Source organism: Dryobates pubescens, chromosome 6 (assembly GCF_014839835.1).
Source record: "Dryobates pubescens isolate bDryPub1 chromosome 6, bDryPub1.pri, whole genome shotgun sequence".
Classification (NCBI taxonomy): domain Eukaryota; kingdom Metazoa; phylum Chordata; class Aves; order Piciformes; family Picidae; genus Dryobates; species Dryobates pubescens.
This window is the reverse complement of record NC_071617.1, coordinates 17,680,584-17,708,244: the sequence shown is the minus strand read 5'-3', so window position 1 is coordinate 17,708,244 and position 27,661 is coordinate 17,680,584. Positions and strand designations below refer to the sequence as shown.

Sequence of the window (27,661 nt, the reverse complement as noted above, 5' to 3'; positions counted from 1 at the left end):
TAGCAAAACCTCTTTCATAGAAATGTTCAGCCAAATAAAACTGATGATTTTTGGACATGGAGGATTAGAAAATTCTCTTACACTTTCTGGATAATAATCTACAAAAGCTGATTTGCTCCCTTCCAGAATTTCAGGATTAGTCCCCAAATAAGCTTGACTACAGTCTCTGTAAATAACTTTATTTAGCAGTAAAAGGAAAAAGAACTTGTCTGCTTCATTCTATGTTTCTAGTGCTCAACATCCATGAAATGGATTGCTTATGGGGAGATAATGTCTTTTTTGTGCCTTCCAAAGTCTTTGAAAAATGTCTTCCTGGTTAATAGGTTGATTAAAACTGTATATGCTCCAGAAGATAAATATGATTATTTATCATAGTTGTCCAGTATAATGAGAGTAAAGAAGACAAGGTTGAAATTCTGTATGATTTCCTCTCTTCCACATCCAGGGACATTCAGCACACAATACGCAGATGGTGTGCCACATAAAGCATCACATTAACATTTTTTTTCTTCCCATTAACTAATTTAACAATATGTCCCTGCTATTAAAGAAACAGACAAATTACAGAAGACTTCTGTCAGCTTAATTCCAATTGCTAAAATAGGCCATTTGGAGAGATGGGTTTTTTACCTGGTCTATCAGGTTCAAAATGTCTAGAAATTCAGCAACAACCAGCCCAGATTCTCACAATGTTGATTCAGCTCTTCATCCTTAATTGAGTTTCAGGCATGTAACTCTCTGGAGATTTTTGAACGACAGCCTAAATATCAAAGCCTACTCTGCTCCCTATGTATGTTAGGTGACCTGAATTTTCTAAAACAATGAGCCTGGTTTAAGTCAGCAGATGCTGTAGGTGATAAAACTTACAGCAAAAGCCCCTGAGACATTTTTTGCCAGAGCGGGCAGTAGACCAAATTAAACAAGCACTTCCAGTTTGTTTTCATTTGCTGCCTTCTACAGCAAAGACACTATTACTGACCTTTGGGATGGTGGTACTGTGAAGGCTCCTCTGGTAAGCAGCAGAACGGTGGAGCAGCCTGCCTCTTAGTTTCTCACATTTGCCATACTGATCTCTTTTCATTGCTGTTTTCCTATTTCAATTTTGCTTCTAAGTGGCAGAACAGTATGGAGTGAGCTCATGTATTATTAAGCATTAGCCTACAGTCTACACATGGCCTCCATTATTCCTGTAACTAAATTTGCCCAGAAAGTTGGTGAAAAAACAGTGTCAAGGAAACAGAGGTCAGCTGAAAAACGACTTGAAACAACTTGAAGCTGCCTGTGGCTGTGCTACATCACCCACTTTAAATAGCACTGTTGCAAACATCCTCCTATTTCAGTGTAATATTTTGGACAGGAAAAGGTGATAATGAAAACAAACTTTCTCTTCCATATTTTATTCTTATACTCCCTTGGTGGAGGAAGGAAGCAAGCAATTTTTAAAAAGAAAAGCAGAAGCAATTAAGGAGGCACTGAATCCACCAACCTTTTTTGTGCCAGTGTCTACTTTATCAAAGCCTTGAAAATTTTTTCAGTGTATATTGTCTGTTGTTTTTTCGCCTAATCTTCTCAGTTGCAGTACACTATGGTACTACATACACTATGGTGTCTAGCTGCTATTGGTGCATTAGGTACTTTTCCCCTTTATTTGTTCCAGGGATTGTTGTGGTTTCTGGTAACTCTTAGATAGTTTCATAAAGAAGAAAAATGAACATCACAAAACTAGCAGAACATTCACCAAGCAAAAAGAGCTGCACAGTGCAAAAGAAAATTCAAGATCTCATGCTTTTCATGTGGATTGGGACCTGATTTACTTTTGCATTATGCTTGGACTCTTCTACAGAAACCTTTATCTAAAGAAAACCCATTTCCAGACAAAAGCATAGAAAGAAAGGTTGGAATGAGAAGATCTACAAATTCCTCTCTCTTTGGAAAATGTTTTATGGTCAGCCTTCTACCTCAATGTGAATTTACTTTGTACTTTGTCACTCTGTACTTGCCCTGTAAATGTGTTTCTATCATAAAGATTTCTGTCTCTCTATTTCTGGGATTTTTTTTAAGAACATCCTCTGGTTTGTCCATATAACCAGGCAGCTCCAGATTTAATTCATTCTGTCTGTCAAAGGGATTTTTATTTTTTTTTTATAGTAGAGTTACACTGGTCCAATGGTTACCCACTACCAGAAAGGACAGGTCTCTTGTGCCAGGACTAGCATTTGTCTGTCAATGGTCTAAAGCAATAGAAAACCATTCATTTTCATTCTAAGCTTCTCCTGAACTGTGTTCTCATGTGGTCACTCTCCTGATAGGAAGTAAGCAAGGGAAGAGTAGCTCTTTTCAGATGCAGCCAGCAGTAGGTCAGGTCAGATGCTCTGTACAAGTCCACAAGCAGCCAGTCATTTTAGCACAGTGCAAGTCATTCCACTGCGCAGGAAACTTTGAATGACTGATTTAGCTGAGTTATTTCATCCAGACAGATAGAAGACACAAGTTCCACCTTAGAAACTAAAGGTAAGCAACCTTAGGGATGTTGTGTGATTTGCATTTATTTAATTCAGTTTAGTACTTTACCAGTTTTAACAGCATGGCTGCTTGTTAAACTTCTTAGCTGAGCACCAACACACACAAGCACAGGCAGTACAGGTGTCACCATGCACACAAACTAACGGAAATAGGAAAATACTACCATTTTTCATGCACATATGGTGGCACTATTCACCACAATTTATTTAACATTGGATTACAAGCATCAAGCTATGGAAAAGATGTCAACTGTTACACTTCAATTGCCTTAAAGATACCATTTTAGCACTGTCATGTTTCGTAAGAAAACCACACTTCTCTATTATTCATCTGACATTTAAAGCCTTTTTTTCCCCTGTTCTTTCCTAGGAATATAAAGACATAATCACGAAAGACAGGTTTTAAGAGGACTTTATTAAATCTGACAACTGACTAATTGGACTGTGTGCAAGTAATTAAAAAAAAACCCTGAAAACTGAGCAGTCAACAAAGGATTGTTCACTGATAGGAGGTTTTTTAAATTTCTGCACTTTTACAGACCTACAGCTCTGCAAATACAATGTTGGAATAAGACATTATTCTTCCTGGTTTACACCCACACATCCTGAGATTACTGCAATGTGGAAAATGTCACATTGCTGCTTCTGGTAGAAGAGCCACAGCAATCACTGAAATCTAAAAAATATAAAAAAGCCCTAGCCCTGCACATACACTTTCTCAGCTGAAAACATGTGTAAGACAGACTGGGTGTCTCACTATTTTATACCTTTTTAATTTACAGCTTACATTGTTATACAAATATAGTAGCGACTTTTATGAAAACTCTCAGGGTCACTGTTGCAGGATCCCATAAAAAAGCTAACACTGAGAAATAGCACACTTTTTAAGGGTCTCTTCTGATGCACACGAGGAGCTCAGCAGGTCAGTACTTACATATTGGATGTTTTAAACTTGGCCCTTCACATATACAAAAATGGCTTGGTTTAGATACTTTGTTGAAAATGTAAATATCTCCTTTAGTTTCAGAAGGGTGCACTGTATGCTTTACCATCAGGCTCAGTGACAGATCTTCTGTAATTGACTCAATAGCTAATGGAATATGTGAACATCACTGAAAGTACTATTTCTTTGTTTCTCAGAGACATTTCCTAAGATTCCTCTTAAAACACAGGGATAAGAGGTTACTGGGGCTTTGTCCTTGTATTCACTACTGAAAATCTGTTCCTTCTTTAAGTCTTCATAAGAGAGTCTTTTTCCAAGCTGGATCCAACTTCCATTTCAGAGGGCTCATTTCTCACAAATCAACTATTCCAAACATGCTTTAAAGTAAAATATAAATTATCTTGCTTTGTTTTGGTTTGAATTCCGTTGCTGACAGATGTTAACTGTCATCCCCAGGTTCAGCAAATGCAGTCAGAAACCTGATCAGTCTGCGTTTTCTTCTCTGTTTTTCCGATGGGACATTTCTACTTCTGCTCCTGTTCTTGCAGAGACTTCTCCAAATGGCTCTGAGTCTTTCACTTGGATTTAAGTAAGTCTTCCCATTCAACAGTGGACTCACTATTTTTAGGAATTGCTGGAAACAATGACTGCATTTTCATTTGGAATTCTCTCATCTATGAAAGAGATTAAAAAATAAAATCAGTTAGTAAGGAGCAAATAAAGTAGCACCATGACCCCCTAGCTTATTCTACAAAATGAGCTGTGTGAGATAATGACAAGGTATAAAAGACTAAAAATAACAGAAAATTAAGACTCTCCCTCTGATTTTGTTGGTTCAGCTAACAAAGTGAAAAAAATATGAAAGGATGCACACAACAATCTCCCCTTCTAAAGCCCCACACTGGGGTACCTAATTTGGACCATTTCCCTGACTGTTTCACTACTGTTACAGGAACCACTATATATACACATACACATTAAAGCACTTCTGTTTGGAGGAAAATTATCTGCCCAGAATATCCCTGTTATTTTCACTGCAGTGTCCTTTTTCTACACTTGTGATGGATTAAAGGTCAGATATGTCTGTTCAAAGATTTTAAAACGAGGATTAAAGAAAAAATAATGGTCAGCTGACAATTTAGGTTTATCTCACCATACAGACACAGGTGACAGAGTCTCACAGAATCACAGAATATGTCCGGTTGGAAGAGACACAGTATCACAGTATCACTAAGGTTGGAAGAGACCTCAAATATCATCGAGTCCAACCTGTCACCACAGACCTCATGACTAGACCATGGCACCAAGTGCCACGTCCAGTCCCCTCTTGAACACTTCCAGGGATGGTGACTCCACCACCTCCCTGGGCAGAACATTCCAATGGTGAATGACTCTCTCAGTGAAGAACTTTCTCCTCACCTCGAGCCTAAACTTCCCCTGGTGCAGCTTGAGACTGTGTCCTCTTGTTCTGATGCTGGTTGCCTGGGAGAAGAGACCAACCCCTTCCTGGCCACAACCACCTTTCAGGTAGTTGTAGAGAGCAATGAGGTCTCCCCTGAGCCTCCTCTTCTCCAGGCTAAACAACCCCAGCTCCCTCAGCCTCTCCTCATAGGGCTTGTGCTCAAGGCCTCTCCCCAGCCTTGTTGCCCTTCTCTGGACACGTTCAAGTGTCTCAATGTCCTTCTTAAACTGAGGGGCCCAGAACTGGACACAGGACTCAAGGTGCAGCCTAACCAATGCAGAGTACAGGGGCACAATGACCTCCCTGCTCCTGCTGGCCACACTATTTCTGATACAGGCCAGGATGCCATTGGCCCTCTTGGCCACCTGGGCACTCTGCTGGCTCATGTTTAGGCGGCTGTCAATCAGCACCCCCAGGTCCCTCTCTGTTTGGGAGCTCTTAAGACCTCAAAGATCATCCAGTCTGACCCCTGACCCAGCACTGAAGGGTCAACACTAAACCACATCCCTAAATGTCAGGTCCACAAGCCACATGAACACCCCCAGAACAGCAACTGCACCACTGCCCTGGGCAGACCATTCCAATGTCTGATAACCCTCTCAATGAAGAAATGTCTCCTAATATCCAGTCTGAACCTCTCCTGGCATGGCTTGAAACTATTTCCTCTAGTCCTGTCGCCTGTCATCAAGGAGAGGAGGCCATCACTCTCCTCATTCCAACTTCCCTTCAGGTAGTCTCGTTCAAATGTATGCATCAGTAAGAAGGAAAACAATACTCATAATTTTACATATATATACATACATACATATATACACACATACCTGTATATAGATAATTTTATGTATATATATATATGAGACTAAGCTTCTGCTGTTTTTAGATTACAATGTTGTAAAAGAGGAAGTCTGCTACTTTTCTATTCTGTATACTGACACATTTATACAAATTGCCAAATCTATATTTATAACCCTTTTATCACCAATGTCTGATTCAATAGTCCTAGCAGGTTAGAACTGAAATGTAGTTTCTTTAAAGACTTTAAAACACAATATATTTTTAAGGATAAGCATGGAAAAAACCAAATCCATTAAAATCCTGTTAGACAAAGAGCAAGATGTACAGGGGAAGCTTTGGACTGCTATTTTTAAGAATCTATGACATTCATGCAGAGAAGACAGGATGTGACATTCAAGCACTGGGTGCAGTGACCTCTTGAATCCTGTCTCAGGCAGTATGTCCCACAGAGAGGTTCCAGGAAATCTAGATATTCTGAACAGCCACACAGGAATCTTCTCTAATATGCCTACATTTTTTGTGTTATGGGTCAGCACGTTTTCTACAAACATCTTTGGGCCATTTTCTGTTCAAGTCCTTCTGTGTATGAATAATTCTGACAAAGAACTGGTACTTCTTTAGAGAACTGTTGCTGGAAAGCAATTATTACAGTTACAGCTGATACAAATAATGAAACCATTTACAAAGTAATTACCAGTCCTTTACTAAGACAATCATAGAATCATCCAGGCTGGAAAGGACCTCCAAGATCATCCAGTCCAGCCATTTTGCCCACTCCACCAAGTCTGTCACTACACCATGTCCCCAAGCACCAGATCTATATGGCTTTTAAACACACCGAGGGATGGCGATTCAACCACCTCCCTGCGCAGCCTGTTCCAATGCCTGACAACCCTTCCTGTGAAAATTTGTGTTCCTAATGTCTAGTCTAAACCTCCCCTGGTGCAGTTTGAGACCATTCCCTCTCATTTTACCATGAGTTACTTGTGAGAAGAGACCAGTGCCTACCTCTCTATAACCTTCTTTCAGGTAGTTGTAGAGAGCAATAATGTCTCTCCTCAGTCTCCTTTTTTGCAGACTAAATAGTTCCAGTTCCCTCAGCCAATCCTCATAGGCCTTCTCCTCCAGGCCCTTCACCAGCTTAGTAGCCCGTCTCTGTCCCCGCTCCAGTGCCTCGATGTCTTTCCTGTACTGCAGTGCCCAAAGCTGAGCACAGTACTTGAGGTACAGCCTCACCAACACCGAGTAGAGAGGGACAGTCACCTCCCTGGTCCTGCTGGCCACACTATTTCTAATGCAGACCAGGATTACATTGGCCTTCTTGGCCACCTGGGCACACTGCTGGCTCATATTCATGAGCTTGTCAATCAGTATCCTCAGGTCCTTTGCTGCCACACAGCTCTCTAGCCATTCTTCCCCCAGTTTGTAGCATTGCATGGGGTTGTTGGTTGCTCATGCTTGCATCTGATTGACAGTATCATACCAGGCACATTGCAACTTCAGCAGACCCTCACAGTGAAGATAAAATTCATTCACTAAACATGTAACTGCCGTTCAATGAATTGGGCTTACCTGTATCCAGTCACCTTTTGCAGTGTGGTGAGAGCTTCTTGTTAACTTAGTCTATCTATATTGCACACTTCAGGTGCAAGAATTGGGACCTTACCTTTACCTGCTTTAGAATAGAACAGAATAGAACAGAACAGAACAGGTTGGAAGAGACCTTCAAGATCATTGCGTCCAACCTATCAACCAATGCAGCCCACCTAAACAACTAACTCATGGCACCAAGCACCCCATCAAGTCTCCACCTGAACACCTCCAATGATGGTGACTCCGCCACCTCCCCGGGCAGCCCATTCCAATGGGCAGTCACTCTCTCTGTATAGAACTTCTTCCTAACATTCAACCTAAACCTCCCCTGGTGCAGCCTGAGACTGTGTCCTCTTGTTCTGGTGCTGGCTGCCTGGGAGAAGAGACCAACATCTGCCTGTCTACAACCTCCCTTCAGGTAGTTGTAGAGAGCAATAAGGAATTGCTTTACCTCTCAGGGGACAAATGCACTTCTTGTTGAGAGAATTGCTGCAATTAGGAACCTGTGTCTTGCTTTGCCTTTTCTTTTTAGTAGACATACTACTCAAAAGGTCTCTTGTCCCTTCTCCTGTCCTGGAAATCTTGTCCTGTATTTCCTCCAGATTCCACAATGTACATGCTAACAGTCTCAAATCAAAAGGCATTAATTTAATTACAAAAGCTAATGTGCTATGTATTAAGTACTAGAACATTTTACAATAATTAGCTGAAACTGCTTTTTATTATTGTCAGCCACACTAACACTGGGATACTTCGTTCAACTGTGATGTCTTCAATTAATAGTGCAGCAAACCAAGCACTAAAAGCTGAATGTATTTTCCTCTTTCTGCTGGCTTCAGTATCACAGGCCACTCTCTCAGCTGCCGCTTCTCAACCTAGTGATACATGTACAATTGGTAACACATTTCCTGATTTAACATTCCAGCATTCTCTATTCCTGAAGGCAACTCTCTGAAGTGAATTTCACTCAAGTGAATTTTATGGGTTTTTTATCACAGATATTGCAAAGCTCAATGCTGTTTTTTTCCTGCCAAATAAATTACAGTAACTGTTCCACCTCTGACTGTCAGGCTTCTTTCTCAAATGCTATCATCTACCTTACCGCATTAAATAATCTGAAATAGCTACAGATCACTGTTATTTTCTTATCTTAACCTAATGATCCTGCCTCAAGTGGCAAAAATATAGGGACCTAAAAGCATCTTCCATTTCATAATCTCTTTTTAATGTACATCGTTGACAGAATGTCACGCAAAAATTGGGATAGCACTATTACTGAGAGCACTTACATGGCCGTTCATATTAAAATGAATGGAAGAGGGGCTGAAAGAATCTATTTGAAACCTAGAATGAAAGTTTTACGAAGAAATGTTCTCTTTAATATCTGACATTCATAATAGGCCAACCCAGATTCTAGGAATTATTAGCTTCCTATTTTAGTACTCCTACCAGTGAGAACTGCTTGCATTAGCTTCCAAGTGAAATGAGGTTAGATGCCCTGAACTGGAATACTGACTGGCTGCAGAAAACAGCATGTACGTGCCCTGTGTGCTCCTCAGCCACCTTCTGTTTCGCAAGGCATGAAGATGAGATGGGCTGCCCCAGATTTAAAAGCATCAAAGAGGATTGTTCTTACCTCCTTTTCCCAAATCTTAAAAAGATTGCTGTTGCCCTTGTTAGCAAAAGATTACTGAGGTCTGCATATAGAAAGAGCAAGTTATTTGTAGAAAATGGCAAATGCTGAGCCCTTACAGTGCAGGACGGGGAAAGCAAGCACCCTGCCGGCTGAAGGTCATTCTCAGATTCTCAGTGTAAAGTGTGACACCTGCTGCAGGTCACCCTGTGCCAGTTTGCACATTGACCACTAAAATAATCACAGAGAATACAGCTCTGGTTTATATTCTTAGACCTTGCACTTCATTGGTAAAGGCATTATGAACATTTGGATTATTCACAACTACAGGTCTATGAAAATGGCCCTCAGAGGGTCAATCCTGGCACTATACATTCTAATAGTTAACTATCTTAACTTTACTGTCATAAGACACTGCTCAAGACCTGTTTCCACTGTTTCAGACTTGCATGAGAAAAGTAGCAGCAGAATTTTTTTAAGCCACCTAGAGAAACCAAGAGCTCATATTAATCCCCTATCCTATGAAGACTTATACACACGCTTACCCTTATGCGGTGTTGAATACTCTCTTTGAAATCAGAGGACAAATTACAATGCCTAAAATTGAAAAACACATAGATTTTTTAAATTATTTTTTTTCCAGAAATCTACCCTTATAAATACTGTGTAATTAGGTAAAACATGTCCTATGCTTTTTTTGGAAGAAAAATAACATGAAAGTAACCTAAGTTAACTTTATAGGGAGAGGGGGAGAGGATCATCAATGCTTAGAATGAAGCTGTCAGTTCCTAAACCATTATACATATGTAGTAGCCTCCCACAGCTACTATATATTCTGTCTCAAATGACGAGCTGACTACTGAGAGCTGTCAAGTCAGAAGGGTCAGGCTGTCTCTTTTCCAATTATTAGGTCACATGAGAAGATAAAACACATGGAATAGTTTTCTCATGTTACTTTTCCAAGTGTGCAGCAGCCGTGTTACTCATTCGTAAGTCAATGCATTGCACAAAAGAGAAGATAACTGATCTACACCACAAATGTATTTTACTAGCTCTACTTTGTCTAATTTCTGTGCAAATGTCACTTAGCTCCCAAAAGTGGAACTATTAACTGGTAGCCTGAAAGCATCTTTCTGTACATCTATCATAAAAGGAAGAAGATGTCATTCTAGTAGCAAAGCCTAAAGAAAACAAAACTGCCCTGGTTTAAGGCCAAATTATTTTGGAAGAAAATAAAAAAAGGAAGGGCTTAGTTAATTATGATCAATGGGAAAGTCAGTTATTCATTTATATACACCACGACAGTAATTTTGTAAACAACAATCTGTAAAGCAAACTAACTTCCTTAGATTCAGAGTTAGAGAAGTATTCTTTAAAATTTTATACATTTACAATGTTGATCTTCCTGAAATGAAATGCCAAGCTTTTTCTAGTATATGAGATTTTAAATCAGATGAAGTCAGTGTCTCATTCTCAGACCTATTCTCATTATTTCAGTGATGCTGCATCAGACTTCAAAATAAAAGGACTAGCACAAACCATCTTGTTGCAAGAGGTTTTCAAGACATGCAAAAAATTGGACTGAAACAGTTTTGAAATCATGAGGAACAGACCATTTTTTTCTGCAGAATCTTATTTTCACATGTGGATGTCTGGTACAGAAATCACATGATTAGTCTGTTATGATGAATTAATCATTGCTCCTTAGTCACCCTGGGCAATTTGAAAAAAAAGTATTTAATTTAAAATAGTTAAGTATCTAAATGCATAAAAAGCAAGTTGGTTAATGGACCCAAACCCTCAGAATTAGTGTTCCAAACCTCTAAGTTCTTCTGTGTTGTAATTTGGATGTCTGAATTGAATTACAAACATGAGTTGTCTGCAAGCAGGCAGCTCTTGAAAAGGGAAACCTGAGTAATTTGTTCCCTCTGTGTGTCCAGGAATTCATGATACATATCATCCAAAAATTATGTTCATGGCTGAGAAAACAGCCAGTACAAAACCAGAACTCTTCCAATGCCATGACCAGGGGTGAATACCTGTCAGAGCCAGTGTAACACTTAGAGCCAGGTAGGGCTGGCTGGGCACATCCAGACAAGTAGGGCAGCTGGGATCTTGGACCAGAGAAGCGTAAGTGTGGCCATACCACCACAATTAACATAGCACAGGAAGATCCCATGGGACCAAGATGCAGCACAATTCACACCTATCAGATAAGCTTTTGTTCAGATTTTAGTTTTGTACATACAGTTTACAGCTATGCACAGCCCAGAAGTGGATCAACCCATTTGTCCTCTTACAGTGATGTAGAACAGCTCAACAAAGGCAATTTCAGACCAAAGGCTGAAGGTTGTTTTATACTTTCTAGTTTCTTAACAGGTTAGTGGCAGCCAACAGCAACGAGTTTCTCCCAAGACAGCAAAATAATTCCTCAAGACAGTTGCAGTTATGGTCTTCCCATGTTCTTGAAATACTTGTAACTGTCCCTATTCATAAAGCAGATGGAGCAGCTTTCCAGTAGGAAAATAATGACCTTATTCCTTGGATAAACATTCTGCCTTATCAAGTACACAGTGAAATTCATAGGGATTTTTACTTCTTGGACAAAACACTTGCAGTACATATGTGTGGAGGCAAGTCTTTTCCATGCCAAATTGATTATGCAATAAAAGCAGTACAGAAAACCCTTGTACAAACAGAAGGAGGAAGTGCTAACTTGTACTAGTATTCCATCTTCTTTCAAAGATCCTGAATTTAAATATACATTGAGGAAATAATTTTTTTTTTAATGGGTAGATTTTACTTCCAGTGAAATCTATGATCATGAAATAGCAAGGAAAAGAGATGTTTTTATTATGCAAACATAAGCATGATTAAGTAACAGAAATTTCATTCATAGGTGAGGATTAAATACAACTATAATCAAAAACTATTAACAACAACAAATCTAGGAAGGCCTCTAGGATGACCCTGGAATGATTCTAAGAGATATACTGCTTTTATAGCAACACTTGTTCATTAATTAAATAGTCTTAAAATGTCACCCACTGCAATATGCCTATGCTTGGTTAAAGAACTATAGATCTTAGTACTATTTACAGATGCCCAAATCAATAATTTTTGAAGACTAGGTCTCTGTGGTCTCATTCTATTTTTTAAATAGATCCATCCCTAAAACCAATACTCCTTGTATTGATACTGTATCTATGACTACAGTCTTACAAAACTTTATCAAATAGCCTCAAAATAAGTGTGTGGTGGCAGAGGGGCACGTGTGTTAGTATTTTTATGCTTAAATTATGATTCAGAGGTTAGATTTCATTTAAAGAAAATCAGCCTGCCTAGGACATGTCCTTACTAATTAACCCATGGTAAGCATATACTCTCTGTATTGCTTTTAATTGTTTTAGATGCCTCTCTACAGCTGTGCAATTGTGTTAGACCCGTTAATATTTTAAAGGTTAAGATCAATGAAAATGAGGCTATTTTATTAGGAGACACCATAAAAATTATTAACTAATATTTTATAACTCTATTAGTCACAAATTGCTACACAATTCTGCTCACTCTTTTTCCAGTTTTACATGGAACAGCTGTGGAAGCAACAATCAGAATCTCAGAAACATACATATGAATCATACTGGCCCTTTTCCTATGGGACAAAGAAAGCTTTTATCTCTGAGGAAATAAAATATAATTTATTGAGGGTGTGAAGAGCAAAAGGGCTTTTAAAGCATAATTTATCTTGTTTGTTAATTGCTCCATGTTTCATTCTGCAAGGGCTGAGGGTATTGTTCTGCTTTTAAAAGAAGGCTCATAACCACTGATGTTTTGGAAAAAAAAAATAAAAGGGTATCAGACATTCTCAGGGATGTTTTACAACCTGTCAAGCTTCAAGTTTAATTTAAAACAAAAACCTGCCTATTTAAACCAGAGGTTTACAACTCGACTTCTAGAAAACTGTGCAACTAAAATCTTTTCAAGTAACAAAAATGTGTTATGGATCATAATACAGGTAAATAAAAATTAAAAAGAAAAGAAAAGAAGAAGAAAGGCTTATTTAAAAAAAAAAAAATCCATTAAAATACTTATTTGGATCAGCAGTAACAACTGCAGTTTGAGACATTTTTGCATTTTTGACTTTAAAAAGTTTCCACTGAAACACCGTTCTTCAATTGAAAACTTAAATCTTCACGGAACATTTCATACAGAGAACGTTGACATGAGATGCGTAATTACTATCCAACATTTTAAAAACTAAATGATAAACTGGTCAAACACATGATTTTCTTAAAAGTTTATTTGATGAGTTTATGTACTGCTGAACAGCCTCAAAATGTATGAACTAGGTTTCTTTAGGGTGACACAGTACTGAAGAAGCATTCTAGAAGCACACATAACATACTCCCAACTGCAAATAGGCATTCAAGCCACGGGGCAACCAGGGCATGGTTGTAGATGTCAGGTCCTCAGCACCCAGTTGCTTCATTGCTCCAGTGCTGCTGGTTGATGATACAATAGAATAGAATAGAATAGAATAGAATAGAATAGACCAGATTGGAAGAGACCTTCAAGATCATCACGTCCAACCCATCAATCAATCCAACCCACCTAAACAACTAGCCATTGGCACCAAGCACCCCATCAAGTCTCCTCCTGAACACCTCCAATGACGGCGACTCCACCACCTCCCTAGGCAGCCCATTCCAATGGGCAATCACTCTCTGTGTAGAACTTCTTCCTAACATCCAACCTAAACCTCCCCTGGTGCAGCCTGAGATTGTGTGTCCTCTTGTTCTGGTACTCGCTGCCTGGGAGAAGAGACCAACATCTGCCTGTCTACAACCTCCCTTTAGGTAGTTGTAGAGAGTGATAAGGTCACCCCTGAGTCTCCTTTTCTCCAGGCTAAAATATACTTGCTAAGATATACACAGATAATCAAAGGTGGACTGACTTAATGTATTTTCCTCTGTGATTTCTGGAAGCAAGTTTAAAAAGTCTGGCTATTGATGACAGCTGGTTATTTTCTGCAAGAGGTACAATGTAAAAATAGATAATCACCATCCCCTAGGTTCTGAAAATTAAGATTTCTCTTTTACACTATTTAAAAATAGAAGTTAAACCACTGTCAAACAAAGCACTCACTGATTCATCTCTTCTCTGTTTAAGAATTGACTGGAATCTAGTAGGCTGTATTACCTACCAGTCTGTCCTCGGATTACAACAGTGACAACTGCAGTCAGGGGATGTTAACAACCCAGCCTGAGACAGCATAAAATCTTATACATCCCGTACAAAGATATAAAGATCATTTCTAAGTTTTCTCAATGGCATAAAACCCATCAGACTGTAAAGCTGCAGAGAACCACCTTTAACAATAAACCACTTAAGAGCTGGAAGCAGGCATTGCCACAGAACTGTTTTAAGAACCCACAAACCAGAGATAAATAAAAATCCAGCATCACCAAAGCTGCTGTATCACCTCAGTATCTGGAACAGATCTTAGCCATCACTTGCTTCTACAGCAAATGCAGGCTACCTCAAAAGGTGTAAGGATAAGGCATCCCTGAGCTGTGGCTTCATTTTCCTTCAATGACACAAACTGCTGAGCAATCACAACACTGCTTCAGAATGATGGGCACAGATTAATTACAGCTATGATAACTCATCAAGGAACTATTGTGCCAGTTTGCTCTTGTAACTTCATCTCTGACTTCGTAAGTGATGACAAGATAACTTAAACAGTCAGCAAGCTTCAATACATATTTTTATCAATCACTCACTGTTCTGTCAATAATTTATGCTCACAGAAAACACATTTCCCCTCCCGCCCCGAATATTAAAAATCACAGCACTTTGGCAACAATTCCAAGTGAAACTAGTCTTATGGGCTCTAACTAACGGCACCACCATTTGCCACTGCTGCACTGCTTGAAGCCTGGGTCGCTAACAAAACTTGCACCCGCTCCTTCCCTCAGCCGCAAACCAAAAGGCGCTCTTCCCGCTGGGCGCGCCCGTGCTGCTGCCTCCGCCGCGCCAGCAGGGGTCGCTGCCAGTTAGCAGAGACGCCCCCGCCCCGCATTGCCCCGCACTGGCGCTGGGTACCGGGGGAGAACAGGAAGCCGCTTTTTACTCCCTAAACCCCCAGAAATCGAAGGACCACCTTGCTCATTCAATTCTCCTCTTACAGATGTGGGGCAGACGCTCATCGCTCCCTCCTGCGGCCGAGAGTACGCTCAGAATGGGTCTCTACGGCAGGTACGCCGACCCGGGGGTGAGGGTACCCGTCGCTTCAAACCAGCGCAGAGCTAACGTGAGCTGAGTTCAAAGCACAAACAGCACTGAGCACATCTTTGCCCGTACTTCAAATCCACGGAGGAGCTTTGCTCTCCCCTTCCTGTAAAGCCAGCCCAAGCGTTGGCATGCACCCCCTTCAGACGCCAGCCAGGAGGGGCACTCCGCAACAGCCACGTCTCAAGGTTTCTCTCTCCTTTCATTGCGATTCCTGCCAACTCATCAGGTCTGATTTCCCTCTGTGGCTTCTTGTATTTTACTCCTCAAGTTGATGTAAGGTACCAAACAACACTTGGCAACTCAGGCTTACTTGACTCAGAACTCCCCTTGAAACTCTGCAAGTGAAGGTCAGTCCTTTATTCACCAAGATCCCACCAAGAGATAATCACAAGGAGAAAGTTGGCAATGGATATGAGAAAGCACTGGAGTTAATGTACTCCAACATGTGACAGAAGCAATTTTCTTGTTTGGTGAATGAAACATCTGCAGCTATTACAATCAGAATTTTATTACCCTTGACAGTTTAATAGCAAGAGAAACAATTTAATATCAAGAGGCTATATTAGCTGTCAGTAACATTATCAATATTGCCAGTAGCTCTTAAACTTATGAAGCTGCAGCCCAGCAGGGCTGGATCACTAATTACGAGGTCCCTGCTTAGTTGTTACTGTTACAAGCAGTAAGGTGAGGATGCAGGGCAGAACAACTTCTCTGTCCAGCTACTAAAGCTTGCTAAAGCTTTAGTTATAAACTTCACACAGATTCCTGGTGTCAAGTTTCTCCTCAGGTCATGCATAGTATAGCACATTCAGAGACTAAAATCTGCCTTAAATCCATAGCTTTCAAATCAAAATACCTGATGACAGGACATTAGGGATTGGAAGGGACCTCTGGAGATCTTCAAGACCAATCCCCGTCAGAGCAGGACCATATAATCTAGATTAGGTCACACAGGAACATATCCATATGGGTCTTGAAAGTCTCCAGAGAAAGAGACTTCACCACCTCTCTGGAGAGCCTATTCTGGTGCTTCATGACTCTTACAGTAAAGGTCATGTCAAGGTGGAACTTCCTGTGCTGTAGTTTACAACCATTGCCCCTTGTCCTATCACAGGGTGCAAGTGAGAAGAGGCTGGCCCTTCCTTCTTGACACCCAGCCCTCATGTATTTATAAACAAAATCCCTCTCAGTCTTCTCCTCTCCAGACTAAAAAGCCCCAGGTCTCTCAGCCTTTGATGCCGAGTCTGAAATTGTAACTTGAACTTCTCCAAATATTAGGAACCTGCATGTACCACAGAGCCATTGAACTCACAGAGCTCAGCAACACTGAAGACTCAAGACATTTAATGCAAGCAATCTGTAAGAGCCTCTTTTTAAAATGTTTGACTGAAATTAAACCGTTAACTTGAAAATGCTGAGTTTAGTGTAAAATCTGCAGTGTCTTCCACAGTCTGAACAGTTTTATGTGGAAAACACCATTATTTTAGTCAGTGGTAAATTCAGTAAACAGTTTTCCACAAATATTTTTTGGTGGTTATCTAGTAATTATTAGATGCAACATATGCATCTGGTTTTTTTAAAATCAGTATTTTAACCAACTGCAATCAAGAATTTTCTAAAGTATATGAAAACAAATAAAATAAATGGACCCTTCTTAAAATGAGCATATGCTTAGAGTCCAGAACTCATAATGTACTATCCATCTTATTAAGCCCATTGCTTATTTTTGAATCTGCAGTAATGAGTAGCACTACTGTAAATGTTTCCTTTCTGCTGTGGCAATTCAGTCTACAGTGAATGCAATAAACATGTCAGGGGAGAGTGAGAGAGCTGTTCAAAATCATACGCTGACATAGTCTGTTGATAAAAATCTGTTTCCTCCGGTGCCTGCAGTTCTCACCCTGCACTACGGTGAAATGTAAGGCATTCCACAACAGAAACCAACAGGCATTTGCAAGAGCCTCTTTAAAACAGTTTTCCCCACCTCCTATCAACACTAACACAAACCCAAATATATAAGGCCCAGCTTTCTGACTAGGAACATTCTGAAATGCCCTGCAGTGTGCTCTATGTTTCTGACAAAAGAGCCACTGCTTTCAGGTAGCCAGAAGCTCCCATCGGACTCTGACATATCCTGGGGCCTGGCCATCTCAAGCTTATGTGGATGTTTCCTCTCAGACAGTCTCAAGGAAAGCAGCCTTACAGAGAAACCAGGCAACTGTAGGCCCAGGCCAGTACTTTGGAAGGGTGTAAAAATTAAGCTTCCTGAGAAACAGTTAACATTAAAATTGTACAGTAGAGTCAGATTCTGCTGTCCTTCAGCAGGACCAGAAGTACTCTGTCAGAACATAAATAAGAATTAGCAGCATAGCGTGAAATTAATCCTTTTGGCTGATGATAAAATTGACAGTAAACTGAGTGGACACTTGTAGGTCAGCCTGCAGAGAATATAAACTCCCTCTTCTCTGCCATTCCACTGCAGCCTCTGAAGGAGGACTTGAGTTTAAACAAAATGTGTTTTAGCTGCTTTCTATGTCCTGCTATGCTTTTTTGGTGTTCTGCCTTTCTTTACTGGATCCTACTGAAAATCAACACTGAAAACTATGGAATAAGGAGGGCACTGTATAGTGCTGTATGTTGGGACCCAGACTGTAACCTATGGGATACATCAGCAGATTTAACAAGAAGTGAGAACTTGAGTAGAGATACTAATGAGAACAGTACTGGGATGAAGTAGTATCTTCTTCCTTTTCCTTTTAGGAGATGCTTTGCTGAATATATAAATAATGCACCATGGAAAGTAAAAGAAGTCTCTTAATTCCTAGTCCTAAATAGGATGCAGACAGTTCTGCCAAATCTCTAGCTGCAGGGAACTGTTAAGTCACAGCTCATTACTAGAGGGGCAAACACTCAACACTGGAACATAAGCAATTTACTAAAGATAGCCTTAGCCTCTTGGGAGATACAGACATTTCCTGAGTTTCTCTGCCTTGACATGGCATGTCATTGTGGACCACCATTCTACTGCACATGAAACTCAATCTTCTGCCTCCTTGCCCATTCCAGAATTGCACTAGAAAGCAAGCTGTTTCCTCTGAGTTTTTTCTTATGTCCCCAGTGTCCTACTGCAAAAAATGGAACTTGGACAAGTAAATAGATTGTTCTAAAGGCAGGATTCACACTTTAATTCAATAAGCAAAGGATATACAAACTTTGCAGCTACTATTTTAGTCTCTAAATTGGAACAGTGGCTCTTTTGTGAAGAATCTGAAACATCTGTGCAAATAAACCTAAGCAGGGCAAAACTATTTCTCCTCCAAAACTCTCACAACATCCTGTGCTTTTTGCAGAGGTAGTAATGCCTGCCCCTGTGCACACATTCTGGTTAGTCACTCTACATGTGATGAACAAAGGTGGAACCCTCAGGCTGAAGTAGTGTAGAAATACCATACCAAGATGCATTACCCAAAGCAAAACATGGTATTTTGAGGGGATCATACTTGCTACTCACACTGTGCACACCCAGAGCCTTCCAGATGGCAAAACTGAGCAATCCAACTCCACACCATGCATAGAGTGAGCCCCATCCTAGGGCTCGTAAGGCCAGTGATGAACCACTCTCTGGTAATGCAGCTGTGGCAGTAATTCCCTAGAACCAAAAATAAAGTGATCAAGAAAAAGTTAACAGTAACTGGGAAAAAATAAATGAACAAAATAAGTTAACTTAGTGATTTAGGATTTTTCCTGACTTACCAGCTGCATTGGTCTGGCCACAGAAACTGCTATAGCTGCCAGCAGACCCCAAGAGCCACAAAATGGAGTGGATGAGCTGCCTTCTCACTAGAAGCAGCTTTCAAGGCTGCCAGTACTACCTGGAGATGCTTTTTATTACCCACAAATATTTAAGTCAACTGTTTTGTGGGCACAAGAATTCGACATTCAGTTATCCCAACCAGTCAAAATACAAAACTGAATCAAAACCAGTCACAGGCCCTTATGCCAGTGATGTCAGGACATAATCACTGTACATCTCTGATTTGGGTACTTTTTCTTGGGGCAGGTGCGCAGCAACCATTGCCCTACAGGTCTCTATCTGCACTCCTCAGCTTGACACTGAGAGGGTGTAACAGTGACTGAGAGACTAATTTAAAGGGGGCTGCAACTCTGAAGGAGCTCTGAAAACTATTTAGGAAAATCTTGTAAAGTGTGAACACCACTGAACCCATCCCCCTGCAGAGTTCACCAAGCAGGAGTATAGAAAATGCTCTGCAGTTTGGACACTTCCATTTTTGTCAGAAACAAGACTAGGTTTTGACTGCTTGTTAAGATACTGCTACATAAGAGTCTGCCTTAAGACATGTCCTGAAAACACAAAACTCTGTCACTGTGAAAAGTCACCTCAGGCCAGAAGAACGGAACCTCAGCTATTATAAGGTCCCTTCCACAATGACACTTTCTCTGTCACAGCACATAAATGCACATTGCAGCTACCAAAGGCATAAGCCACACACTGACTGGTATCAATCAGTCTGCACCACGTGATCATCATTAGCCAGTTGGTCTCTTCTCACAACACCCACATTACTGCAAGTATTTGGTAACAGCTTCAGTCTATGTAGCCCATACCAGCAGCAGGACAGACATAATCCTCTTGCTCATGGTGGCAAATGTAATGAAGTGTCTGGCTTTTTTCCCCAAAAGGATGACTGTTCTGTTCTTCACATGGAAACAGAGATTTCACTTAGTAACTGTTAAAAGTTTGACATCTATGATCCTTCACAACTGAACAGTTTTGCCTACTTATTGGGTATGTCAGGAAAGAAACAATTATTGATCAAAGGTAAACATAATTGAGAGTGCAAACATACAAATATATTAACTAAGGGCCATTTCATTTGTAGTCTAAAATACCGAAAAGTTAACTTGCAGAAGTATCAAATTTTTTCTCCTCCAAAACATGGCAAAAAGCTGCACTTGTCATCATAAAAAGTGGGAGGAAAAATACATCGTGTTTTTGCTTTAAAAAGATGACTTCTTTTTTAAGGTTACCTTTCTTCTTTGATATACTAGAATATATGTATTGTCTCTCAATATGGGGTTTGGTCAGTGAGCTAGCACCATAGTTTTTTTCCTCTTAATGCTGTCTTTATTGAAATGTTAACATGATCCTCAGACACCCCTCAGCATTAACACTTTCTGTTAGGAGTTAGCTGTAGGCACAGTTAGCCAAGGACAAATACACATTTGTGAAGGGCACAAGCAAAATATGTCTTGATCTTTATTTATTCTGATGTGGACATCTCAGAGTGGAAGCTGTCAAGAAATGATGTCATGTAAGCGTGTGTGTATAGACATACATGCACACAGACAGCAGAGATCTCTGGTCACACTATTGATCCAGGTTATATTATTTCCTTACCACAGCTAATGAACTTTCCTAATTCTTTCAGCAGAGACTGCTTTGAGTAGATTTCAAATGCTGATGATCATTTCTGAGTTTTTGTGCTTCCATAATCTAACCATATCACAGAATCACAGAATCACAGAAACATTCAGGTTGGAAAAGATCCTCAGGACCACCAAGTCCACCTGATAACCTTACTCTACAAGGTTCACCCCTAAACCACATCCCCAAGCACCACATCCAAACAACCTTTATCACATCCAGGGTTGGTGACTCAACCACCTCCCTGGGCAGCACATTCCAATGCCTGGACACTCTTCACATGAAAAAATGTTTCCTAATGTCCAGTCTAAACCTACCCAGTCACAGCTTGAGGTCATTGTCTCTTGTTCTATCACTACCTGTGAGATCAGCACCAGCCTCTCCACAACATCCTTTCACATAGTCGTGGAGAGCGACAAGGTCTCCCCTCAGCCTCCTCTTTTTCAAACTAAACAGCCTCAGCTCCTTCAGTTGCTCTTCATAAGATTCCAGGCCTTTCACCAGCTTTGTTGCTCTCCTCTGCATACAGAAAAATGAACAAAAATATCCTCTGCATAGAATCTTTAAATAAGGGTCATTATATGTGAAAACTGCTGGCAAACAAAACAAAACCAAACAAACAAACCCAAACAACCAACCAAAACCACCACACCCAAATGCTATTTAAACATGTAATTACCCCAGATGATCTGCTTTTACTGACAGCAAAGAGCATTCAGTCCCAAGCTGATTCCTCAACGTATTAAGTGTGCAGATAAGGATTTCTGTAAATAACACAGCTTGCTACATGATTGTAAGACATGCTGTTCAGAGCATAACATAAGCTGGTCAATGAAATGCTGAAAAGTTTCAACAAACAGTAGCTTGGGAGAGAAAGATATTACCAACAAAAGAACATTTTAAGAGACCTGAGTTTTATTCATGAGGTTGGTATTCTATGCACAGATTGTTTTCTCCTTGTTACTGTTCCTAAATATCAAGCAGATCATCCTAAGTGCCATTATGTAGCACATGCAGGACAACCAGGGGATCAGGCCCAGTCAACACAGGTTCATGAAGAGCAGGTCCTGCTTGGCAAACATGGTCTCCTTCAACAAGGAGACCAGCTTAGTGGATGAGGGAAAAGACTGTGGATGTTTAGTAAAGCCTTTAACGTTGTGTTTAACAGCACCCTCTTGGAAAAACTGGCTGCTAGTATCTTGCATGGGCATATGCTCTGCTGGGTACAACACTGGATCCTTATCTATGATCTGCACAAGAAAATTGAATGTACCCTCATTAAGTTTGCAGATGACACTAAGCTGTGAGGGAGTGTTGATCTGCTGGAAGGTAGGGTGCTGAATATGAGCCAGCAGTGTGCTCCAGTGGCCAAGAAGGCCAACAATATCCTGGCTGGTATCAGGAATAGTGTGGCCAGCAGGAGTAGAGAAGTGATTTGTCCCCTGTACTCAGCACTGGTGATGCCAAACCTAGAGCACCGTGCTCCCTTTTCAGCCTCTCACTGTAAGAAAGACATTGAGGTGCTGGAGCCAGTCCAAAAAAGGCCAGTGAAGCTGGTGAAGGCTCTAAAGACCAGGTCTTATGAGGAGCAGCTAAAGGAACTGGGATTGTTTAGTCTGGAGAAGAGAAGGCTGAGAGGAGACCTTATTGCTCTCTACAAGTACCTGAAAAGAATCTGTAGTGAGGTGGGTGTCAGTCTCTTCTTCCTAGTAACAGTGATAGGATGAGAGGAGGTGACCTCAAGTTGCACCAGGGGAGGTTTAGATTGGCTATTAGAAGAAACTTCTTCACTGAAAGGGCTCTCAAACACTGAAATTGGCTCCCCAGGGAGGTGGTTGAATTCCCATCCCTGGAGGTGTTTAAAACACACGTAGATGTGGTGAAAAGGGATATGGTTTAGCATCAGGTAAAGCATTATGAATTACAGAATGCCAGGTTGGGACACAAAGGGTCATCTGCTCCAAACATTCTAGGTGATAGTGTAGTTTAAAGGAGATGGCCCACCACCGTGTCAAGCTGACCAATGTAGGCGGATCCACTAATTCTCTTGGTTGGATTCAATGATCTTAAAGGTCTTTATCAACCAAAACAATTCTGTCATTCTGTATGTCTTTTAAATAATTTTTAAAATAAGCTATTAAACAATACTTGAATCTTTCAAAAAACCAGAATGGGCTGATTCAGTTACTGATATGTATGCTTCCTATTTCATTTATTCTTTTTCTCTTTTTCCTGGATATAAGCAGGAAGTGAAAGAAGGGAGAAATGACATTGGTTTTTTCAGACACAGGTTCCAATCCTGTAACTAGCCCCTTGTGGATAACAGTGTTTCTGAAAGGAAGCAGTGTCTAAAATAAATAGTGTGTTCCACTGTTTTGACTGACTGTATTCAGCATGCTCAGTTTTGGATGACCTAACCCGTTGTAAAATTAAACACCTGGATAAATGCTGATAAAACTAGACACTTATCACAAAAAGGCTATGGCATCTGAGAACTTGATTTTAACACCTTCCCCATAATTATTTTTTTAACTGAAGACCTCTGCAGTGGTTTGTCACTAAATAGGATTATATAATTGCAGTTTTGAGTCAATTTGGGCACCATTCCTACAAATGCTTACAGTATACTTTACTTCCCTACAGCACAGTAGATGCAATTTCAGCTTTATCTCTTGCTAGTAACACTGATGCTACTGTAAAAGGGTCTCATAACCATTGCTTTCTGGAAATCTGAATTCAGTGATGAAGACATGATGCTGTGATGCTACACCTTCCTCTCTGAATGGCCTCCTTTCCTCCCATAAAACTATTTAAATTTAAATTTGTCCCAAGTTGCATTATCTTTGCTTCCTTTTCTACCTGTCCTGCACACCACCATTTCTCTGGCACAAAAACTCATAAAGAAGCTGCAAGTATAGGTCTCACATTTCTTCCCAACGTTGAGCTGATAATTAATTTTCATTACTTCAGACTTTCCCCCAAGCCAGTACAGTCAACTATAGTCATGCAGTGAAAGGGATCAGAAGACTGACTTAAACTGAAACTAATACAGGGAATTAAAAAACCCCAATCAGTATCATCTCACTAACCCATAAATACAGGTGTTGGTGCCTTTGCAGGGGCAGGAAGGAATTACCAGGAACTAAGGGCTGGTACTTTCAGCAGGAATGCTGGCTGGTGGTTGCTTAAAGTACCTGTCAAATTATGGCTTCACATGAACATGGATAAAAATAGTATTTAGACACTGAACATATAAGAAGGTAATCATCTGTGGTTATTCATAGTTAATGCTTTTGTTGTTACACATGTGTTATTAAAAATGACTTGTAGTAAGTAACCAGAAGTTTAAGTAAGAACACCACTGCAAAACCTTTTACCTTGTTGGCACCTTAGAGATCCTCTGCAGACAGTTAAGTCATTCTCAAAGTCTAGCTTTCCCTTTGGAAATTGTTCACTTGCAAGTACCTGGACAAAAAAGCATCTTTCTACACTTTGCAGTATTTAAGTTCAGGGGGGACAGGAATCACAGGTTTTTGCTAGCAGACTGCTGTAATCCATTTGCACAGATAGCAGTTTCCAGCAAAAATCAAAACGCTGTGTATCACTCGCTGCCATTTCCAGCATAGGCATTGTTGGATGTCAATGTAATGTCACTCTTGATAAAGGTCACACTGGTAACAGGACAGCTCAGAAAGCAAAGAATACATGGGAACTGGAAAAAAATTCAATACTCAGGAATTTTTTAAAAAAAAAAAAAGGGAAGTTTGTTTTAAAAGGATGTTGGGGAAAAAAAAGACAAAACTTCCTTATTGCAATATATCTCTATAGCTTGTAAAATAATTTCTCACTGAATATTCTATTATGTCTATGATGTATGCCTTTATTGCTGCTGAAAACACAACGGAGAAGTTATGCCACAGCAGCCTACAGAGGAAAACAGGATGGGAAGGGACGCCTCTTGTGCTCTTTGACAACAAGAGGAGATTGTGAGTGATCAGCCACTGACAGAAAGTGCAACTGAAGAATTTTTTCTCATTATTATTGAATTAATGTTTTAGAAATAAACACCACTGATCAGTTTGAAACTCCCCCAAATCATCTACAATACATACTGTATCTTAAGGGCTTAGTAGAGACTAGATTGATCATTTTTAAGGGTCCATATTTGACATTTTCAGTAGTAAAGAACATTATTGAGGAAAAAAGTGTTCTTCAATTACATATGCTGCATTTCCTGTTAATATACCACCATGGTATAATTTGCTAGCCTTTATTTTGCCATTTTTTTCTTCAAAACGCCCAAGTGGATCCTGTTAGCAATTGCCTGAGAGCAGATTACTTTTGGCCATCAGACCTCAGAGTACCAAGCCACTACTCACTCTCAACAATTCCCTTACATGGTGGGAAGGGAGTGGAGAGAGGACATTATTATTCTACTTACATATTCCACATCTTGTGGGCTCTCTACCTCCCTAATCCCACCCTTACTGCAGTTACCCTGTTTCCTGAATCACTAGGGTTGTGGGATTGGACGGTGAACTGGATCCTTGAGGTCATGACTGAAGTGTGCAGCAGTATGATTCCAGAAAACAACATAAACTTCATGTATTTCAGCTAATCTCTAGTAGGAATAACAACTCTGAACCAATTTGCTAAATTAATCACACCCCTATTGACTTTGGTTAAGTCTAGTGCTCTTACCATCAACTTTGTACAGCCAGACTCCACATGTATCAATGTTTCTGTAAAGCATTTAATGCATTCTTATTTCCTGCATATCACAATTGAAAAACTGTTTAAAAGGAACAAACCTTACTGAACCAGTCTGGGTTCTTCTTTTTGGCCATGGCAAGTGTGGTGCCAAAACCTGCTATCATTCCTGCTGTAGCAACAGTGCCTAGAAAAATTCCACCTGCCAAGAAAAGTTTAATAAATAAATGAAAAAATGGGATTTTGTTTATAAGGGAGATAATAAAACAAACAAACCATGAAACCAAGCCCATTTTGAATTAAAACCTGAAAAAAATTAAGATGTCAGCATACACTGAAGGGAAAGGAACAAATGTCTAAACTCTTTGCATTAACTCAGTATGTCAGCAAGAAAGCAAGAAAGAGTATTTTGAAATAGGGCATTTTTTAAAATTAAGTGTATGAATTTTCAAAATGCACACAAAAATCACTGAAATCCTAAGATGTCCTTTCACAATAGTTTGACATTTCTCTCTCGCTCCAGCACCAGGATCCCTTTGAGTTCTTGCATCAGAGCCATATGTAGCCATACCTACCCACTATTAAGAAAAAAGCTTGTTACAAAGACTGTATGAAAACTACCTGATTATTTTAAAATTTCAAGGGGTTATGAGGTCTTCCTTTGCAACTATTAACACTCACCCTGTTTCCCCTTTCCTAATCCCAGTTGGGTAATTAAAAAACCTGGCCTGAACAGCAAGCAAGAAGCAAAATACGTTTATGTTCGATCTGTTCGAAAATTAATTATCCTATTACTGTGATGGAGAAGTTTGCTGTCAATTAGATCAATGAAGTACTGCTGCCTGGGAGCAGAAAGACCTCAAACGCTGTGCAAACTTTGCACACTTGCTGCATTTTGCATTTCAAAGTCTACTAATCGACCTTTTCCTGATTTCAGAAACAATAGCTGGTCTTCTTGAAGAGGAGCGTGGTGCATAGCGTCCTTCAAAGCAGGAAAGCACTGCGAGGGGTCACCAACGTGTGTGGCAACAGGGAATAGTGACCCTACATCAGCACGCACACAGCAATATGATGCCTTTATCTTTGCAGCGGGATACAACCACCTGACCCGGCCCTGCAAGGCTGCCCCCGCGATTTTCCAGCCGCCAGGGCAGCCTGGGAAGAGGTACGGCCTCCGCTCCGCCAGGGGGCGCGCAAAGCCCGCGCACTCCCAGGGACCGGCAGGCTGTGGTCGAGGTTCGTCCCAGCACAGCCAGGTACTCGGCTAGGTACTCGTCAGCAGCAGGTGCCTCTGGCTGTGGAGACCCTTAGCTGTGCTGCGAGACCAGCTTATCCCTCGCCTTGGCTTCCCCGACTGGGAGCCAGCCAGGGTGAGCTGCTTCCTTTGCTACGAAAACTGTAAGGAATCCGCAGCGCTACCTATATCCCTACGAGCCACCGCTCCTACCGGCTTCTACCCTCGCAGGACGCCCCGGCAGAGCTGGGTCGGACGCCTGCCCGCCGCCGCTCCCAACCTCGGAAGCCTGTGCTCTCTCAATACTGCGCAGCACTGCCGGGCGAGGCAAGGAGGCAGCTCCCCTCAGTAGTTGCCACCCCTGGTACGGAGCGAGCAGCCCTGACTCCGCCCAGCGGCGCCGGGACAGCCCGCGCCGTGCCTTGCCTTACAGCGTCGTGTTCTGCGCCCTTGCTGGGGCCGGAAGGGGAGGAAAAAGAGGAGCGGTATAGTAGCAGCTTCCTCACTGCATCCAGAGGCCTTGGACAAGGCCATCTCCAAATGCTTCGGCTGTTCCTCAGGAACGGGGGAGTAAGGCAAAACCTCAGATTACGGCACACAGAGTACCTTCCTCCTGGGCACCGTCTCTGCGGCGTGGCTGGCCGGAGCAAGTGGGGCGGCCACGGGGCTCCCGCAGTTGCTGCTGATCCCTGACCCGTGCAGCAAAGGAGGGGAGAAGGGAGACGGGAGACGAGGTCTTTCTGCACCTTTGATTAGGAAGAGCTTGTCCTGAGACTCCGCAGGGGTCCCGCTCCCCTGAGGCAGGGAGAGCCCGCGTCCGGGGTCCAGCGAAGTCGCCGCCGCTGCCCCCTCTTGGGCGATCCCGTCAGCAGCCATCCCCATGGCCCACGGCACGGAAGGAGGAGGTGAAGGCGGCTGTGGGCCGCAACCCGGAAGGAAACGGAGCTGGTCCAGGACACGCAGACACCCTTTCTACCCCACCTCCTCAGTGAGGCGGGGAGAACCCACCACCCCGAGGCGCTCGGCCGG

General features: G+C 41.3%; 1 protein-coding gene across 1 annotated transcript; it reads right to left on the bottom strand.

Annotated features, from left to right (window-relative positions):
• Positions 1-3,436: 3,436 nt before the first annotated feature.
• TMEM242 (transmembrane protein 242) lies at positions 3,437-27,661 on the bottom strand. Its single transcript, XM_054162690.1, has 4 exons — positions 27,379-27,661; positions 25,500-25,600; positions 18,754-18,891; positions 3,437-4,139 (listed from the first exon to the last, which is right to left on the bottom strand). The coding sequence occupies exons 1-4, from the start codon at positions 27,512-27,514 to the stop codon at positions 4,041-4,043; spliced, it is 474 nt and encodes a 157-aa protein (XP_054018665.1). The 5' UTR covers positions 27,515-27,661; the 3' UTR covers positions 3,437-4,040.